General features: G+C 41.3%; 1 protein-coding gene across 1 annotated transcript in view; it reads right to left on the reverse strand.

Annotated features, from left to right (window-relative positions):
• LOC124775219 (neuroligin-2-like) overlaps positions 1–21,398 on the reverse strand; it is a gene marked incomplete at both ends in the record, with an annotated part of 253,190 nt that overhangs the window by 52,027 nt on the left and 179,765 nt on the right. Inside the window, one exon of the mRNA XM_047250057.1 lies at positions 11,977–12,095. Coding sequence (XP_047106013.1) covers positions 11,977–12,095 — 119 coding nt within the window. The remainder of the gene's footprint in view (positions 1–11,976; positions 12,096–21,398) is intronic.

Here is a 21,398-nt window from a genome sequence, read left to right on the forward strand (position 1 = left end):
GGAAACTGTCACCCTCGGCAAAGCATCACCGTATCATCCAACTGCTTAGGCACCCACCGACGGTGCCCTTAGGACCCTGGAACAATGTCGTGAACACTTCCTTAAGAAATGCGAAGCTCCCAGAACATGTTTTAGCACTGCATCCACGCGAGAAATGTCGCCGTCAGTAAGCGACGAAAGCGACCTCCCCGATCGCTCATTGTCATGCAGGTCTTCACGGTCTTTTGCGATCTCACAACACCACCCCCTTACACACCTCCAACCGAGACAATTTTCCCTAAACGTGAGCTGCATTCCCCTGCGGATTTCGAAGGGCGTTCGTCTCTTGCTCCAAAGAAAACGGATCACACTTCGTTGCTCTTAGACCGTGCACGTGTGAAGCACAACCGCCATCTTCAACAAATGAATGCAGCACCGTGCCGTGGAGCTGCGGGAAGACAAGGCCGGGCCGGTCCAAGCAAGATCACAGCTGGGAATCGATTTGCTGACTTCGCATTTAGAGACCGCAACTGGCTAAAAAACTTAGGGCAAGGACTTTCTGATTCGTCCTCGTATGTAAGTTCTTCACCTACGAGTTATGAGTCCCGAAGCGTAATTTGCATCGTTGGTGCACTGGCGGAGCTGTTCCGTAACGTTACACTATTGCACTGCTTAATATGATACTACTACTACTACTACTACTACTACTACTACTACTGCACTGCTTAATCTGACACTGACTTGTACGGAATCCCTGCACAAACATTTCTACACACACCTAAACAGCATACAATAAATACAGTATGGTGACCTTTCAGCGTGCGGATGAATATCGGTTATTGCTTCTTTAAAGCGATATTCACGAAGATGAGCAAAATACGCTTGCAACGCGTTTCAGTATGTTAAATTAAACATAAAGCAAATAAAAGTAACTGGTAGCATAAACTACAAATGATTGTTGTACACATTTTCTGCTTCTATACTTAGACACCATTGCAACAGTTAACGACTCTTAAGTTAATCGAAATGTGCTTGTTCTGCTGAATTTATTCAGAGGCTGCAATAGTATTACGTGATATCTGCTGTTGTATTACGCTATTTTCAGGTTATGTCCGTCAGTGTGCGACTGAATAAAACCAGTTTTATCATAACAAAGAGTATTTATTTATTAAAAAGTATCATCAGTGGCCTGCAGTATATACGTATTTATGTCTATACTGAATCACTTTACGTACTAGGCACAGCTTTACAGGTTAGTTCTGGGGTTCTGTAATGTAATAACAGGCCAAAGTTTTACTTACAGTATTTGTAGATGCTTTTCTGCAAGAGTGCTTGTTGGTTTTAAAGCTGTTGGCACACGTTTACTTTATATTATTGGAAAATATTGAATGTTGCTGGGAAGTGTTGAACGGTTTACCATTTGCCGAATGTGAAATTTTGATGATATAAGTGTTGTGTGTGTGTGTGTGTGTGTGTGTGTGTGTGTGTGTGTGTGTGTGTGTAATGGTCTTCTGGATTTGGCAGTTTCTCTAGACTTGTTAAGGCATCTGTTTTGGTCACTTATCCTACTGATTTCCATGTCTTGTCACACGCTGGTGGCGATTTAAGCGTCGTGCGAATGACGACTGGTTTGTTTCACACTTTGAACGTTTAACTCAAGTCCAAATCACGCCGTGGCGGAGAAGTGAGGAAATGTTCCCAAACTGAAGGCCGCCGTCTGTAGGGACAAACATCAGGATTGGCTTACGATTTAAGGTTATCAGGAAGTGAAAATCCATTGAAATAACGAATTTTTTTCATTGTGTTAAGTTACTCCCCAGTCCTTCCTGAACCAGATTATGTATGATTTCTGTATGTCTGGTGCATATTAACAGGAAAGGAAGAGAATTTTCTAAACTATGACGCGCAATGTTGTGTCTGCTAGAAAAACTGAAGACCTGGCGAGTTTTAACATTGCATGCAGGTTGGAAAGAGTGTACCAAAAACGTTAAATGCATATACCCGAAAGTATGAAGTTTTGAGCTTTACGTACAGCTTTCTGTGAAACTATTACACCAATGCCAATGAAACTACATACAGAGATTAGTGGCCGGCCGCGGTGGTCGTGTGGTACTAGGCGCTCCAGTCCGGAGCCGCGCTGCTGCTACGGTCGCAGGTTCGTATCCTGCCTCGGGCATGGATGTGTGTGATGTCCTTAGGTTAGTTAGGTTTAATTAGTTCTAAGTTCTAGGGGACTGATGACCACAGCAGTTGAGTCCCATAGTGCTCAGAGCCATTAGAACCATTTGAACAGAGATTAGTTACAACACTTTCATTAAAACTGATCTATAATTATGGCAGTAAAACAGAAGGTTTGGCGAATATTTAGATTTTTTTAGAAATATCAACTTTTTAGGCCACATAACTTTTTTGGAATTTCTTCTGTGATAACAGTGCTACTGTCTTACGAGGGGAGTCGAAAAGTTTCTCCCCTGACAAATAAAGAGTGAAATAAATTTCGTAATACCAATTTGTTTATAGTACCAGTGTTCACTAATACAGTTGCGGGCCGACCGGTCCGCTGGAATAGTGAACAGAAAGATGAAAGCCCAAACACTCATATTAAATAAAAGTCGGTACTTATCTTTTATTAATGAAGATACAGTAACACAGTAGTGAACTCGGTGTCTACAGAAATCTGTCTAGTTCGAGTCGGAGCGGCTAGGTCAGCGTCGGCTGACGACAAACAACAACTCTGCCGCGATGAACACACAACTGACTAGCAAGTACACAAATCGGTGGCGAGTATACAACTGAGCGGCGAATACAGAACTGTCCTAGCGCTCGCGACTCCAGCGCTTAAGAAGCCAGAAGCCAGCGGTGGCGCGCGCAGACTTGCGGCGATTTCCTCTCTCGCTGGCGCTGCTTATGCGGACGGCGTCCGAACTTTGATGCTGCCAACCTTTTGGCAGCGGGCTCGGGTGGCATTACTGGCTAGGATACAACAAATACAATGCTTATACAGTCATTCATGTTTAATCCATACTTCTACATTTTTTGTTGCATAAGGTACACGTTGTATAATGTACAGACAGTATAGCTACTTCAAAAGCACGATGTATGGATGCTCGCTCCCGCCCATGCCCTTCCGCATGCACTGTTCGGCAGACACTGTGCATGCAGCTGCATGATGTGTTGGCACCGACTGAGCGAGGGCGGGGAGGGGGGGGGGGGGGGAGGGCGTACCTGATGAGCTACATTTACCCAAACAGGCAGAAACATTAGGGCAGCTGATATTATCGTGCATGCAGTAGCTTACTTACCCACCTTCACACCGTAACAAAACTACTGACTTCAAAGCACAGCTGTGGTCAACAGCTAGTCTCCAATATATAACTTGCACTAGCAACTCCGTTTTCACACTTTCTTCTAATAGCGGGCATACAGATTCAATATGAATGTTATTTGCATGTATTAAGTGATTGTGTATGTAGTTATATCACATATTTGTCATGATTTACTAAGTGCAAAAACAGTGTTGCACTGCAAATGGCGGCTTCGATATGGGAGAGCAACACTAAGAGCCAACGAGCGGCATAGTTATTTTTACAAAGTCTGTGACCTGATAAGTCCTTTTTTTTTTGTTGTATGTTACTTAGTCATCATTCCTGTGGATTCCTTTGTTGACAGTATTTGTGCCTTGTGTTTATAACATTGAGACGTTTCCTCTTCTGGTACGTATTGTATGGAGTTGGTTTCAGCTGTGCATGGCGTTTCAAGTTTCTTGGGTCCACTACGTATCAGTTGGATTTTGGTCATTTTCATTCCTTCTTTGGTAACAGGCTTTCAGTATGTACAGTGCAATTTTCTTTTCACGTGGCTTCCAAGTACTTGTCATATCCGCTACTGCCTTGTCAAATGCAAAATAGGATTCGTCTCGATGTCACAGTGCATTTTCTAGTCACTAAACTTTTCTTGTTGTAAGAACTCCCAGTGTACTTGGATTTTGGTAATACAAGCAAAAATCGTATTATTAATTATGATGACTTTATTAGGGTTCACAGTTACGAATATTATTGTTGTGGTCTTCAGTCCTGAGACTGGTTTGATGCAGCTCTCCATGCTACTCTACCCTGTGCAAGCTTCTTCATCTCCCAATACCTACTGCAGCCTACATACTTCTCAATCTGCTTAGTGTATTCATCTCTTGGTCTCCCTCTGCGATTTTTACCCTCCACGCTGCCCTCCAGTACTAAATTGGTCATCCCTTGATGCCTCAGAACATGTCCTACCAACCGATCCCTTCTTCTAGTCAAGTTGTGCCACAAATTCCTCTTCTCCCCAATTCTATTCAATACCTCTTCATTAATTATGTGATCTACCATCTAATTTTCAGCATTCTTCTGTAGTACCACATTTCGAAAGCTTCTATTCCCTTCTTGTCAAAACTATTCATCGTCCATGTTTCATTTCCATACATAACTACACTCCATACAAGATAGGCTTTAAAAATTTAAAATTAATACCTGAGTGTAACTTGTTTCTATATAAAATGAATTTCAGTACAATCTGATCGAAGGGCATTTTAAACAAAGACTGCACTTTCAGTAAGACTTTTTGACTGGTGCGTTTACTGTGCTGCCTAAAGAAGGTGATCTAAAACTAATTTTTTGTTGAAAACGATGTAGAGGGTTTCTACATGCTGACTATGAAGAATAATAGTTTAATGAATGATAATTAGCATAGAAACTGTGATCATTAACTTTACATACAAAATGTCTTTCGAAGCACAGATCCGTTCATCAGCAACTCTCTTAAAATGTTGTCGTTTCACTGCTTACATCGAGCAAGGTGGCGCAGTAGCCACGACTCAGGACTCCCATTCAGAAGTCCGGGCATCCAGATTTACATTTTTCCTACACCGCTTCCTTTGTAGAAGATGCATCCTTAGGAAGGAAGAGGTTGCTGTCCTATCCGACCTTTTGCTCTGTCTCTGGTGGCCTCGCCGTCGACAGATTGTAAATCCCAACCTTCTCTTCCAGCTTTCGAGTACCGATCGTGTAATTATAACTACAAAAAAATCAATGCAATATACTGGCCTTCTTCGTAAATTAATCGAAAATATTCTTTAGATCTCCACCATTGTTGCTATAATTATTCGGAACCGCGTTTTTTTCTGTTCTCGTCATGTTAAGAAATAAGTTTTCTACAAGGTGTCTCAAAAGTCTTGACCGCACTAATTATCGCGAAAATGGTAAGAGGCAGGGACGGGGTAGGAGGAAACTATTTCGGTGGCCTGCGGAAGCTGTCTGCAATCTTCGCATCCGCCATTTTGGATTTAGCTCACATTTCTTCGATTGGAGGGGGGTCACTTGATACTTGTTTTAAGGTTAGAATTCGTCGAGAAACACAATGATGTTCATTTTGCAGTATCTTTGATAGATAAATAGTTATCAATTAGTTGTTATAACATGTGTAATTCATCATGGAGCACGCTCAAACCTGGTCACATTTTGTTCCTGACCTATTAGTGTGCCGTTAATGTGAAGGACAACATGCCCCTGACCAAAGCAGAGAGGGTCGAAATGATTGTAATGGTTGATAGCCGGAGTTCCACGGTAGTTACTAGGTGCTTCAACCAGCGACAGCCTGGAGGCAACACGTCACGGAGGATGCTGTCATGAAATTAATAACAAAATTTCAAGAAACGGGATATGTGGGATATAAGCCCCGTACTGGCCTTCTCCGTATAGCAACCGATGAGGCTGCGGCGATGGCCGTGCTAGCAGCAGTGGCCACGAGTCATGTCCAAGGTATCAGGCAACTCGCCCAACGCCATAGTGTTCCTCCAAACAGTAAGCACCGAATCCTACAGCGACAGAAATGGCATCCATTCAAAATTAATTCGAACATCATCTGGCGGAAGATGACCCTGATACGAGGATGCAGTTTTGCTAGTGGGTGTTATCACCACAATATGCCACCGATCACAGTGTTGCTTACAACGTACTCTGTAGTGAAGAGGTGAATTTTTACATCAATGGGCAGGTCATCACGCTCATCGGAAAACCGAAGGTGAATGTCTCCCCGTAGAACTACAGGATGTGGCAATGATGATATGGTACAGCATTTGGGGAAAGCTTCCAGCGATTCGTCGGTCGGCAGATGCTGTATGAGGTGGCCATGTTATGGTTCTCAACGACAATGGTATCAATGGTATACTTCAATTGTACTTTCAGGATGATTCAGGGGGGGGGGGCGGTGCCTCAATAGGAGACTGGCATGACACGTAGTTTCACGTTGGATTGCGCGTCGTCGTGGAGTGGCCGCACGTTCACCTGATCTAAGCCCCATAGATTTCTACCTGTGGGGACACGTGAGCTTCTTGGTGTATTCAGTAAATATTCGTGAAGTGAAGCACCTGGCACAGCGGATTACCAAGGCCTGTGATACTGTCACACCAGCTGTGTCGCGTCGTGTCCACGCAAAAAGTTATGCATAACTTTTAAGTCTCAGAGATATCGAAAAACGGAGTTCATGATTGTGTTTCTAGTCAGATTTTACCCTCAAAACATGTGTCACATGAAGTTGCACCGAGCGAGGTGGCGCAGTGGTTAGACACTGGACTCGCATTCGGAAGGACGACGGTTCAATCCCGCGTCCGGCCATCCTGATTTAGGTTTTCCGTGATTTCCCTAAATCACTTCAGGCAAATGCCGGGATGGTTCCTCTGAAAGGGCACGGCCGACTTCCTTCCCCATCCTTCCCCAATCCGATGAGACCGATGACCACGCTGTCTGGTCTCCTTCCCCAAAAAACCAACCAACCATGAAGTTGCCCGCCCCCCCCCCCCCCCCCCCCGCCTTCCGCGCCACTCACTGAATTCAGTGTAGCGGTAGCCAGGTAGTGGATAGTCCTCGCAGGTCACCCAAATAGTTTCCCCTTATCCCCTTTCCTTAAATACGTATCCGCCCCGTCACTGTCTCTTACTATTATCGCGACATTTAGCACGGCCCCGACGTTTTAACACTCTGTATAATAATTATAGTAAACTTTTGTGTGCATTACTTTTACCTCGAACGGTGGAAGTGAACCCCGATTGCTCTTTGAATAGGAGAAAAGAGGCACCCTTTACTGTTAAACAGTGACTAGTTACAGAATGAGATTTTCACTCTGCAGCGGAGTGTGCCCTGATATGAAACTTCCTGGCAGATTAGAACTGTGTGCCGGACCGAAACTCCAACTCAGAAACTTTACCTTTCGCGGGCAAGTGTTCTACCAACTGAGCTACCCAAGCACGACTCAGGCAGAGGTCCCGAGTTCGAGTCTCGGTCCGGCACACAGTTTTAATCTGCCAGGAAGTTTCATATCATTGCACACTCCGCTGCAGAGTGAAAATCTCATTCTGGAAACACCCCCCAGGCTGTGGCTAATCCATGTCTCCGCAATATCCTTTTTTCCAGGAGCGCTGGTTCTGCAAGTTTCGCAGGAGAGCTTCAGTAAAGTTTGGAAGGTAGGAGGCGAGCTACTGGCAGAATTGAAACTGTGAGGACGGGGCGTGAGTCGTGCTTGGGTAAATCAGATGGTAGAGCACTTGCCCGCGAAAGGCAAAGGTCCCGAGTTCGAGTCTCAGTCCGGCACACAGTTTTAAACTGCCAGGAAGTATCAGTGATTAATTACGTTTTTCCCTCGCTCCATTACAATCACTACCGTTTAGTATCACTCACCCATAACAACATTGTTTTTATTCGTGCATCACCTTGTTTTCCTGAAGTGCAGGAATAAACTTCCGATATTGCCTTATTCTTATTATTATTATTATTATTATTATTATTATTATTATTATTATTATTATTATTTCGAATAACCCATTTGGAGGGTACGATAAATCAACATTGGCTATTCTTTAATGTATTAGAATTCCTTAGTTTCCATATTTCCTTCATTCTTTTAGAGTGTTGTTCCCTTTCTTCTTGAGTCCACTTTCGTCTAGTTGTTTTCTGTCTCTCCTGAAATTCTGCCTTTTGAACAGCCTTTCTGAAATGTGTTCTGTTTTATATTGCGGCTATTGTAATTCCACCGTTTTCCATGTCCTTTTCAGTCTCTATGAACCATGTGGGCTTGGATTTGTAGTTACTGAGTGATGTGAATATCCGCTTGGTTAGTCTTTTGTTATCCATTCTGAATACATGCCCAAAAAACTGTGGTCCTTTTCTCATTACATCAGTTTTTCAGTATTCGAGTATAGCTCTCTGTTTCGTCTTAACCTCTATTCAGAATTATCGTTTCTTTTAGCTCCCAGTACCTTTCTCAAAATTCTTCTTTCGAACTTCTGTAGTTTCTCGAGATCTCCATTTCTTGTTAGATTAAGTGTCTGTGCCGCATACAGACCTTCAGGTCTGGCCACTGTTTGGTAGTGTCATAATTTCGTGTTCCACCACAAGGATGTTATGTTACAAACGTTTTTGATCATATGAAACACTCTTTCCATTTCGTGCACTCTAGTTTCTATAGCTGTCTTTTCTTTTGCATTGTATGTAATTCACTCTCTTAGGTATTTAAATTAATCTGTTTGGTGTATTGTATTGTTGTCAATTGCAGTATTTTGAGGAGCATCACACGTTTGTCATGAACTTTGTTTTCCCAAAGGATATTTATAGTCCTACTTTGGCTGCTTGTTTTTGCACTTCTCTTATTTATTCTTGGGCATTATCTAGTGAATCTGTAAATAATGCCATGTCATTTGCGAAGGCTTAACAGTCGACAGTGAACTTGTTTGGATTCCTTCCTAGTTGAATCCCTTTAGTACTGATGGCCTTCCTCCATTCTCGAACTATCTTCTCTAACACACAATTGAAAAGCACAGGTGACAAACCATCTACCTGTCGGACACCTGACTTCATTTCAAACGATTTTGAGAGGTCTCCCCTAAATTTTACTTTCGATTTTGTATTTGCCAAAGTTGCTTTAATTATTTAGTTGTTTTAGTATCGAGTCACAATTCTTTTAAGATATCAAGCAGTGTATTTCTGTCAACTGAATAATAGGCTTTTTTAAAATCCACGAAAGTAATTACGTATTTTAAGTTCCTGATTTCCCCATGTCTTATGTTCTTTAAGTTTAATATTTGTTCTGCACATGACCTTCCCTTCCTAAATCCAGCCTGATACTCCCCTAGTTGTTTCTCAAGTATTTCTTCTGCTCTTTCTAAAAGCGCCTTAGACATAGATCTTCTAGGTCACTGGTAAGAGGGAGATTCCCCTATAATTGCTAGGATGTGTTTTCTTCCCTTTTTTATGTAATAGATGTATTAGTACAAATGTCTATTTTGGTGGTAAGCTGTGTGTCGTCCAGATTTCTTTGAGTATTTCTGGTAGTCACTGTATCACGTTATCACTAGAGTACTTCCATAGTTCATCAACTATATTATCTTCTCCAGGTGCTTTATTATTTTTAAGGTCTTTTATGATTTCTTTCATTTCTTCTGTGGTTGGCGGCTTTGAGTCTGGTGGTGTTGGGTTTAAAATATCGAAATTAAATTTTTCTTTCGGTAGATCATAGTTATATAGTTCTTCAAAGTATTCGGAAAGTATTCCATAGTTCTCTGTGCTATTATATGTAGTTTTCTGCGTTTCTGGGTCCGTGAGAAATAGGCTAGGTGGAGTGTATTTCTTTAAGATACTTTTGAAAGTTTTGTAAAAGTCCCTAGCATTGTTCTGTTTCAAGTTGTAGTCTATTGATGCTAGTAGGTTTGGTTGGGTTGAGTTGTTAAAGGGAGGAGACCATACAGCGAGGTCATCGGTCTCATCGGATAAGGGAAGGACGGGGAAGGAAGTCGGCCGTGCCCTTTCAAAGGAATCATCCCGGCATTTGCCTGGAGCGACTTGGGGAAATCACGGGAAACCTAAATCAGGATGGCCGGACGCGGGATTGAACCGTCGTCTTCCCGAATGCGAGTCCAGTGTGCTAGCCACTGCGCCATTTCGCTCGATGATGCAAGTTGGTCTTGGGTTCAAATGGCTCTGAGCACTATGGGACTTAACTACTTTGGCCATCAGTCCCCTAGAACTTAGAACTACTTAAACCTAACTAACCTAAGGACGCCTAGAATCGCTCGGCTACTCCGGCCGGCTGTTGGTCTTTCATGTATTGTACTTTGATAAGGACATTCGATGTTTGCTTCTGGGCTTCTTTTAGGGAGTTCCTATTTCTATCATTTTTATTTGCATTCCATATGTTCCAAGTTCGTTGTCTTGTTAGGATTAGTTCGTCACACTCACCATTCCACCAGGCATATTTCCATTATTTGGTAAGAAGAATGGTTCCTTCTGCTGTCTGTATTATGCCTTTTTGAAGTTGTTCCCATGTTTTAGGTGTGCTCTTTTCCAAAAGTGTCCTGAAATTAAACTTTTTAGGTTGATATTGGCTCTTTCTTTTATAGATTGGCCTTATTATGACTAGTAACATTTTTACCATCCCTAAACTCAAATATAGTCCCAACTTATCAATACGTGGTCGTTAACAATAGTTTCGTTGTGGTTGTTCATAACTGGAACAATCTTCCCGAATTTTCGTTTCAGTTAGGTTAATCATCGAGATAAGAATAATTTCGTCTTTTGCAGCCTAATATTTATTATCAATTTAACATTTGCAATAAGATGTCAACGGTTCAAGGAAGACCAGAGCAAAATTAATGAAACAAATGCAGCTGTTCTTTAAATATTCGACAAATTGTCTAACATGATTGGTCAAGGATCTGCGTTCGGTACTAGTTTTTCTGCGTTAATAGTTGTTGGAGAGAAGAAGTGAGCAATAATAATTTAAACCCAAGGAAACGACTAACTGTGGATCTCTTCTTTAATTTAATAATCTTTGCATAAAAAAATACAGCAACGAAAATTTATAGTCACGTCATCATGAAAGAAGCGGCGCACTCAACCACGATTTGAAGTCATGATGCAGGTAAACTGAACTCGTTACTGGCTCCAGGCACTACCCCTTGAAGTGTAGAAGACGGATCCAGACACACTTTAGCACAATGTCAATGGGATTCATTGCTCAGAAATACTTATCGCAAACTGAAGATTCTTTCAACAACTTTTGCAGTCAGATTAAAGCATACAAAATTAATACTGTTCCCCAAATAACGAGTACAAATAACCTATGCAGGGTCATAAGCATTAATAGAAAATTCTTACTCCACAGCGTAAACAGTCAAAATTAATTCAGTTAGTTAATTATGCAAGAATTACGTAACAACTTATCGTCTGAGAACGCTGGTTGCCATAGAATGTTTCTTATTTGCTGATTCTCATTACTCTCGTCTTTCCTACGTTTATCCTCAAACCACACACTTTTGCCATTATCCATCTTAAATGATTTTCACTCCTCTGAATCACTCAACACCGTCTGATCAGCTGCGTACTTAACTTTCTTTATCCTTTGTCGTCCTGTCATGCCCCCTTGCTATTTCTAATGATTTGTTTGATAGTTTCTCAGCATAAGTAATGAAAAGCGTTGGTAACTAGTACCACCCTTTTCTGAAACAATTCCAATGCTAGTTTCAACAGTTTCCTCATCGGCAATACTTAGTGCCGCTTTCTGTCTAATATAGAGGTCTTTTATTAGTCTTATGTCCTTTCAGCCTACCACAAAAACTTTTTACAGTTTTTGCAGGATACTTCCGTCACTCTGTCAAATCCCGAGGCATATAGATAGTCGTTCGTCAATAAAACGCGAATGACGTAGGTTAGTAAATCCCTTACATTGATAAGAACTATATTTCACCATTAATTGCACAAAAATTTACTGAGTATATATTTAGCGACAGTTGCGGACGAACGTTGCAACACACACCTGAATTTGTCCTGTTGCAGACTTATGCTAAACGAAATACCGTGTCTTCACACTTTTGGAGAAGTAAGTGTTTCATTTTAGAAACAAATATATCAGAAGATATCATCGCTTTCGCGACTAGAGTTGAAAAATTACCAGAATGGGTGGAGAGATTTTACTCACTGATTTCCAGGTACTTCTGATGCACGGCGTCGTACTCGTCCCAGACGATGCTTCGGAAACGATTCCGCTCTTTGGAGCCCGCCAAAACCGGCTCCTGCTTCTGATGCTCGTTCGGATTCCTGTAACATCACCGTAAAGTACATCCTCACAGTGTATCGGATATAATATGACGGACGAGTGAAACGAAGAAAAAACCGAAAAGGAACAAAACTGCTATTTCCAAATACAGGAGTTAGCAGTGGCTTCAACATAAAGATAAAGTAAAAACATTAACGACCAAAAATGAGCCGGCAAGTAAATTAGTAATAGTGAAATAACTGCTTTACCTTAGTATTTAAAGTTTTTTTTTTCAATTAACATGATTATTTTAGGTTCTTATTTGGGATAACTGTTTTCTATGTTAGATTTTTTCATAATTTACTTTCTTTTGTGTATATTGTGTTTTGTTACATTTGTTGGCTCTATATAATTTATGTATTTAAATAAATTTTATTAGATATATGCCTTGAAGACAGATTACTATTCATCGAAGTCTTTTTTATTATGACTGAGGTGACGTTTAGGAAGTCAAGGATTACGTAGTTTATCTATACAATGTACTACATTCAGGGGTGTTAGGATTTAAATTTTAAGATTTATATTTTTACTTATACTGTGTTAATATTTATTTCAAGTATAATATTTTTGTTATTGTTTTACAATACCTAAATGGATTATAATTGGAGTCTAACACTGAAGAAGTTAAGGAAATATTTATATTTAAGTATAATTATAAACATATTATTTTTATATGTGAAAATGTAACATTTTATCATACTACAAGTATATATATATATATGTTAGAAATATTAACTGAATTTAAGAGCTAATAGAAGAAGCTAGGAACTTACATTCTGACTTTACATTTCCTTCAGTGAAATTTCATAGTTTCACTAAATTAATAAAAGTAATATGCTCCTGGCTGCAATTAATATAGAATATATACCTAATCTAAAGGTCGAAGCTAACCAGAGTAATTCACTTCTGAGTCAATTTAAGATTTATTGATTCTAATCATGAAATTTTAATACAACCCAAGATAGTAGTTAACTATAACCATTTACACTGCTCATTTAAAAGTTCCTTCATTGAATTGATGATATGGTCAGCCTAAAGGCACGAAAAAAATATTGTTGATATTGATCAATAATTAAGAAAACTACAGCAATTAGGAGATGTTTAAGAGGGAATGGTATTTGGGCTGAACCTTTTGGGTCAAACCCACATTCATACTGTGATACTTTTTCTCTGTCATTAAGTCAAATGCAGTATTTATACCAGAAGGAATTAGCTACATTATCAGCAAACTGAAAATATGCAAGAATCATCATACCACATCCAAAAAGTGTCAGTATCAAGCAGCAGCTTCAAATCCGAAGTAGTGGCTAGGAGCCATGATTTTATTGAGTGTTGAAATATAAATGTTGACAGAAAGAATAATTAGCGGCTACAAGAAGAGATCAGTTGATAGGACACATCCAAGGCATCAAGGAGTCACCAGTTTGGTAATAGGGGATTTTGTAGGGGTAGAAGTTGTCGAGTGAGCGCTAAACATGGATACAGTAATCAAGGTCAAACAGATGGAGGTTGCAGTAGTTATTCAGAGATGGAGAGGTATACACTGGATAGATACAGTGGGAACTTCATCAAGAGTCTCCAGACAGAAGACCACAATAACAATGACACTTTCATATCGTAATTACCTCCTGCGTTATTGTGCCATATTAATTTGTTCTGTATTGTATACATTACATGCCTCCAGGGCACACTAATATATATGTTTGAATGGTAACTGGCTGTATGGACTACCTCTGGATTCCAATAAACTAAAAATTAGTAAGACTGTTCACGGATTATCTGTACATAGGTGCTTTCATAAAATGTTATGGGAGTCAAAATTACGTTAGAACACAGTGTGTCCAGCACACAGTAATTTAAAAAAAATATATATTTATATATAAGATCTCAAATACTGCGAAACATATTTTATGTGGATCATGAATTTTTAAAATTACGTTTCAAGCCTACCCACCATACTGACAAAACATGAACACCCATTCTTTGTCCGAAGTCTCCAATGAATACCAACAGCCACCATCACCACAGCGATTCGACCTCTCCTCAGGTACTTAAACGCTGTTCGCATGAAGAGGGTTTTAATTGGATCCAAATCGACCCACCCATCTCATCACCCTCTTAGGAATGCAATCTAGTGCACTAGAGGAATCTCAATTTAGATACCTCTTTGTATACAAATGTGGATCAATTCTGAAACTAGTAGGATGTTCTTTTTAAGATATGCTGGAATTTGCACTTACTATGTAAAATGGAATTACCTGTAATATTGGAATCTCCTTTGATAAGAATAACGAAGCCCGCAAAGGAAACGGCGATTGTTGATTAGCGGGGAGGGTGGGCTTGGGAACGCTGCAGGGAAGACACAGTGACGGATTACAGGGGTCGCTGGAGAATTTACGGTATTGGAGGTGGAGGAGGGAGGGAGGGAGGGAGGGAGGAGGAACGTTTGCCTCGGGGTAGGAGGGGGTGGGAGGAGAGCAGGCGGTCCAGCATCGGACGGGTGGAATTGAAAGCGGATAGTTTGCGCTGCGGGGTGCGTGTGTTGCGTACATCAGGGCCGGGGCGCACGTGACTCGCGTGCCAATGCGCCGGCTAAGCAGGTAGTTTGGAAACATCCGCCCGCGCGCCGGGGACCGGTCGGCAGCGGTGGACCGCCGCACTGCAACTTGGGCCTCCGGGTCTCCTCCGACCTCGGCCGCCAATATGCACAGACCCTCGCCGAATTATTCATGCCCACCGCTAATGTGGGTCGGCACCGAACCCACCGCAAGCAAGCGACGCGTGCTCCGCAGCCGCCTGCACAGACTGTCGCTAATGAACGACGCGACACACCTGCTTAATTTCGGCGAGAACAGGGTATCGCCGGGGCCGATCTCAAGATCTATAGGACTGCGAGGGACAGACTTCTGACCTTAATCTCATGGAACACTTCGCTGTATCTGTGGGTCAATCCTCACGCTACAGAAGCTACCACTTGGTTTAGTCAGTCAATGCCTTTAGTCCTTCCTCCGACGCTGTATGTGTGATGATTATTCGGTGCGTAAGTGTTATATTATTGCTTAGTACAGGATCTGTTGATGTGAGGCTAGGGAGAGTCTCCATCTCCTGTTCTGTCCGTGGGAAAATTAATTACGACTTACGGTCACAGTTTAAATTGCGTAATGCAATTGAATTCATCTCTACTTAAGAAACTGAGCAGATGGACTGAACTTGCAACAAAAAAAGAAAAGGTTTCTCATTAAAACATTCATATACACTGCCGGAAAAAGAAATTATTACACCTGGAAAGACGACGTCGACTTGGATCCGATGACGACATATGCCACCTGGAGGATAGTACATGCATTTACTGATAATGGTTGCACCGTCGTCCGCCAACAGCCAGCGTAATCGTATGACTACCAGAGCGCCATCTGTGTCTACCCTTTAATGGGGAAAGCTCACAGACTGCAGATCGTACAGCTGCCACAGCACAGATAAGAGGGCTTGTGAGCCCAGACGTGTCAACACACACTGTTGTGACTAGTTATTAGCAGTTGGACTACGGGAACGCATACCTCTAGCCCGTCTGCCACTCACGCCAAAGCATCGATGTGCACGGTTCGGTCGGCCGGGGTGGCCGAGCGGTTCTAGGCTCTACAGTCTGGAACCGCGCGACCGCTACGGTCGCAAATTCGAATCCTGCCTCCGGCATGGATGTGTGTGATGTCCTTAGGTTAGTTAGGTTTAAGTAGTTCTAAGTTCTAGGGGACTGATGACCTCAGATGTTAAGTCCCATAGTGCTCAGAGCCATTTGAACTTTTTTTTTTCTTCTTCTTCACGGCTCGACTGGTGCTATCAGAGAATCACTTGGAATATGGAACGGCGCGCCATGATTTTCAGCGATGAAAGCAAGTGATGGCCGTTTGCTCGTACGACGTAGACTTGGTGAGCGTTGTCTCGTAGAGCCCATTCGTCCAAGACATATTGGCCTCACCCCACACAGTATGGTTTGGTTGCGGCAAGCTAGAGCTCTCGTTCAACTTTGGTGTTTCTGAAGGGGATGCTAACCATCGCTCGATATGTGCAGAATGTTGGAGAACCGTTCTTTTGCCGTTCTTGCTACAGGGAGGTAATGTTTTGTTCCAACGGGACAATGCTCGCCCACAGGCTGTCCGTGCAACTCAACGTTCTCTGCAAGACGTACAGCAACTTCTCTAGCCAGCACGGTCTCTGGATTTGAATATTCGCCATTTGCACGATCGACTGGATGTCAGAATCGGCGCCTGCATTTCCGCCCATGAAGGCAAAATCGCGTACTAATAAAGGTATTTCAGCATGAGTCAATATCAGGTACCTCGGAACCACATGTGCTATTGATCTGTAAGTGTAATCATCTCATGTACTCCATATGCACTGTTGCAACAACAACTCTTGTGCGATTTTTTTTCCGGCAGTGTATTACAACCAGGAACTTTCACACTGCCGAGAACACCCTTCACAAAACTAAGGTTGCAGCCAAGAATTAACTGCAGACAACCAAAAGTAAGATACAGACACTTGAAGAGAAACACACTGTGTCATCAAGTGACTGAAAAATAATGGTTACAGTGTGGCTGATAACTAGCCTTTACTTTAGAAGTTAAATAATATAACTTCGACACTTCTGTTGCGGTGGAGGGGGAGGGGGGGTGGGAGCTTTCAAGATGAACCCGAGATCAGTCGAGACGACAGAGTCGAGGTTGAGATGTCTTTATACCACATGGCGATGTCGAAGGGGGTTTTCAGCTTCCAGTACGATGTTCCAACGCTCCTCCCCGATACAATTGCTCGTGCCAAGTTGAGTTTTTGGCACTTTATCGCGGGCGTCGTCGTATGTCTCTCTGTTCAAGGTAATGACCAGCGAAACTCTAACGAGACTATAGGCGGTAAGTGCCTGGTGCCGTTTACGGTGTCTTCCGAAAATGTCATCTAACTGTAACCGCTAGTGTGCGAACAAGAAGAATTGGTGCGAGATGACTGAGTTTTTTAGTTTTATGACGGCAGAGTGTCCGGCCCTCAGTAAGACACCCACGCCAAAAAGTAGGTGTCCTGTCAAAGGCTAAGAAACACAGCAGCGAAGTTCTACCTGCTGAGACACAGAAAGCAGATAAGTCTCCATTTCTCCGAGGATTCCCATTCTGCCTCAGCGTCAAGTAGCGAAAGGGACGACGTTTCCTTTATCAAGACGCCTCATTGAAGACGAAGTAGTCGCTTAAATTTCAGCGGATTCTAACAATTGTCACCCTCTGGAGAACTTGAAAACCTTTCTTATGATGGCCGTATCAGAGATCTGACATCGGGATAATGATCTGCAATATACAAGAAATCTGACTTTGATATTCTCTTTACTCCCCAAGCTTTCTTTGAGAGGAAAATCTGAACGTAAAGTATGTTGATATCGATACCAAATTATCAAAAAATAAAAATCTACAGAGTTTTAATTGTAATGAGGGAGGGGTCTATTTCCACAGAAATATAAACCTGGTTCTAACCAAGCTGGACATCATTCTTTGTTATTTGACCTCATGCGAGTGTCCTTGTACGCGTGTGGCGACGTGGGGTTGAGTTATGTCACAAATAGTTGAGTAATATGAAGATATACATATTGCTTTTTTCTCGATCAAGGAAAAATTTTACTTGGTTTTTCCTCAATTGCAATTGTTTTTGTAACGATAATATGTACTCATGGCGATCATACCTAACCTTGGCGTCTTTATGTATTATTGTGGCAGATTAGAGAAGATAAACTTCTTTCCCGAAATAGCTAATAATAACTATTATTCTCGATAATCAGTTTCGGTAATCTTCAGAATTCGGCTGAGAGGTTATTGCACATTTCTTAAAATAGTAGTAACAGTACATGAGTTGGCAGGTACATAACACACTAGAAGATTGCCAGTCTAGTGGCGCTCTGGCTGTAATGATGAGCTCTGTTGTGAGAGGCGCGGGACAGATGTATGTGGCGAATAACTATGTATGTCGTTGATTTAATTCTGATATGCCGATGCATCAGTCCTCTAGTCAGATACGTGCCTGCCAATTCATGAGAAAGAGTACTCTTCCTGCTATTTTAAGAAATGTGCAAGAACCTGTCTGTCGAAATCTGAAGACGGTAACACTGATTACCGAAAAGAGTTATCGAGACTACACTTATTATTAGCGACCTTGGCAAAGAAGTTTACCTTCTCTACTCTGTTGTCACAGACCAACCCTCGCTGCTCAAAATGAGTATACTAAAAAAATATTCTAATGGCGTCTTTATGTATTTTAATAACCACAGAATCATGCGAATGAGGATTTTGTGTTGGTATTTGATTTACTGAAATTCATTCCGCATATAAATGTCAAGTGCGTGCATAACTTTCAGTCAACGCGAGTTACTATGTGGACCACATGGTAGTTGAATTGGCCTCTGTGTTATCTTTGAACACGAATAGCGCTGAAAAACTGAGAATTTTCCAGATCTCTAAACGATATTCGCTTCCCTAAAATCCTGTCAACCTTGCCACTGCACCCGCCTGTATCATGGTGATGGCCGTGTCCCAGCCATATATGTTCTATATACTCGTACGTGACTGCATTTCTTTGTGTATCGTCTCCTTGATTCATTCCATTGAAATTACTCCGGGTGGTTGTTATTCAGATTGGTGTTACTGTCTTTTAAACACCAGTACCATTTCATACCGGCTTAATGAGCCATGTTTCCCTAACAGACGAAAATTTCATTGTATTTTCTCTAATTTGTCATTGTCATTGTTATTATTGGTGTAAAACTTCAGTTCGTCGCTCTGATTATCAGTAACTTTAATACGAGGAACTTAAATAGTGGCAATTATTTATTTACAGCTCGTACAAAATAGACACGTGTTTCGAAGTTTTACTGACCTTCAAAGTAGTCACCAGCATTTTTAAGCGCGTTCTATTGCCCACACTGTCCGCTCTTACGCTGTTTTTCCTTCTGTCAATCTACAAATTGAATGACACTATTAAACAAGCTCTCACGCCGATGTGGAGGACTATTTTGCGGAACATTTCCTCTGCTTCCGCTGCGAGAATACAAAGCTCATTACTTTGAACTGGATTGTGGGTGTATATATCATGTGCCACGTTAGTTCCCGCTACATGTGGGACTACATCGTGATCCCCTCTGTAACGTATTGATAAACTGTGAGAACAGGCGTTTCTTTGGAACAAAAATAGACCAGAAATAAACGTCAGGAATTTTGGGACGTGATTAAACTTCTGAACTGAGGTTTTTGGCCTCTTCTAAGGCGGAAGCCTTACAGTTAACGCTGAACCACATGAAATCTTTTTGTGATGTACCGAACACGAAATACACACACAATGTGTACAGTAGAATGGTTATTAGTTGGCTGTTTTTAAATTTTGTTTGGTTCCATACCATGGGAAAACGAGACTGCATGAAGTTTGGGCTCGTTATAAATACGGGAAGGGGTGCACCTGGGCCTTCAGAATCAGAACATGTCTAATTAAAAATCCCTCAACATCGCAAAATATTATTTATGCATGAAAAATTCATCCATTAACCAACGTAGGCAGTATCTATACATCAGTCTCTTACCTGCTAGGTTAATGCCCTCAAGACAGGTACGTTTAGACTAGAACGAACGAGGAGTTCCCTTTTACGACCCAACCCTGACCAACCCACTAGTCTTTCACTTTCGACAGAGCTAGCACTCGTAGCAGGAACAATGTCTTATTGTTCAGTTGGTTAACAGATGAAATTTTATTTATTCGGGTATTACTCTCATGACATAGCCGTCAAAGAAACGTTAGAGGTTTTCTTTCACGATTTGCAGGTGCTTAAATTAACCGTGCATCAATCCACCACACTAAGTGGGAAATGATTACTTGTTTTGAATAAGGAGGAATTCCAACACAAGAGCTGAGAAACTGCATACCAAAATTAGAACCTTACTACCAACAACGCAGAAAACTACAAATAACGTGCTAGAAGACCGCAGGAATTTCGTAAGTGTAAATACCCAGATTGTCATAACCTATTTCTTTAGACAGCAATACTATTGAAGAACAGTTTTTGATCAATCGGTGGCTGAAAGGACGTAATCGACTCTAGCTCCTTGGAGAAGACAGAAGAAGGGCTGTTGACTGAATTTATTTATAAACTTAGAGCATAAAGCAAAACATAAAATATGTGTGTGTGTTAGGTAATTCATTTCACATCTCTCCTAAATCAGTGGATAGATTTCAACCACAACAGGTATACATATTTCTCTCTCTCACTGTCAGGCAAGACTCGCTGGGAGGGGGGGGAGTAAGAACCACCTACATATCATAATTCAGGAAATACGACTTCATAAACATAGGGGTGTGCGTAAAATAGACGCTTCTTGTTTGGCGTTTAAATTTATTACTTGTGTGGTATTAACTCTATTCGCAATAAATTTCACAGACAATATCCACATATACCGCTAAATGCACCTAAACAATTACAACTTGGTAGCACCCACAGTTCATGAGAAATGACATCAAACACTGAGATGGGTGAAAAACTGTCACATTGTGCATGGTGTTAAAATTTTGTATTTTCTTGATACTAATTCTAATCGCAATACATTTTGCAGACAGTGTCCATATATGCCGCTGAATATACATAGAAAATTATATCACTGTATGACCCACAGATCGGGAGATATGACTTCATACACACTGAGATGCGTGGAAAAATGCCACATCATGCATGAATTTTTAAAACCTTTGTTCTTTATTACTAAAACACTCCCATAATCGAGTCAGCTTACGGAAATCCTTGAAATCTGGCAGCGCTTTTGACAGCTTTCAAACGCGAAGCCCACACAGCTGTGGGCGAAAACAGTACAAGTCTATTGAAATATGAAGAGGCGTTCCAAAAGACGTTTACAAAATCGCGTTGTAGACCACATACACGATGCAGCTGCGACCAATGTACGGAAACTGTACGTTTCTAACATAAAACCAGCAACAAAATGAATACCCGGGAAATGCTGGGTTTATCAACTAGTTTTATACGAAAGTAAATTTGTAAATAAAATAAAAATTTACTGTTAATTCAGTGCTGTTAAGTTTATTGTTATTTCGGTCGTTTAATTTCCTGTTTTTCAGATCTTCCTTGACTTGTTTCGTCAAACCAATCTGCCTATTTAGTGATGTTAAGTTAATATATTGGTGAATTGATTTCGACGACGGTCCAGGAATATCTACAGACGCTGCCAAAAATTCTGTTACTCAAACAGAAAAGAGAAGACGATGTCAAGTAGTTACGA

Source organism: Schistocerca piceifrons, chromosome 2 (assembly GCF_021461385.2).
Source record: "Schistocerca piceifrons isolate TAMUIC-IGC-003096 chromosome 2, iqSchPice1.1, whole genome shotgun sequence".
NCBI lineage: Eukaryota > Metazoa > Arthropoda > Insecta > Orthoptera > Acrididae > Schistocerca > Schistocerca piceifrons.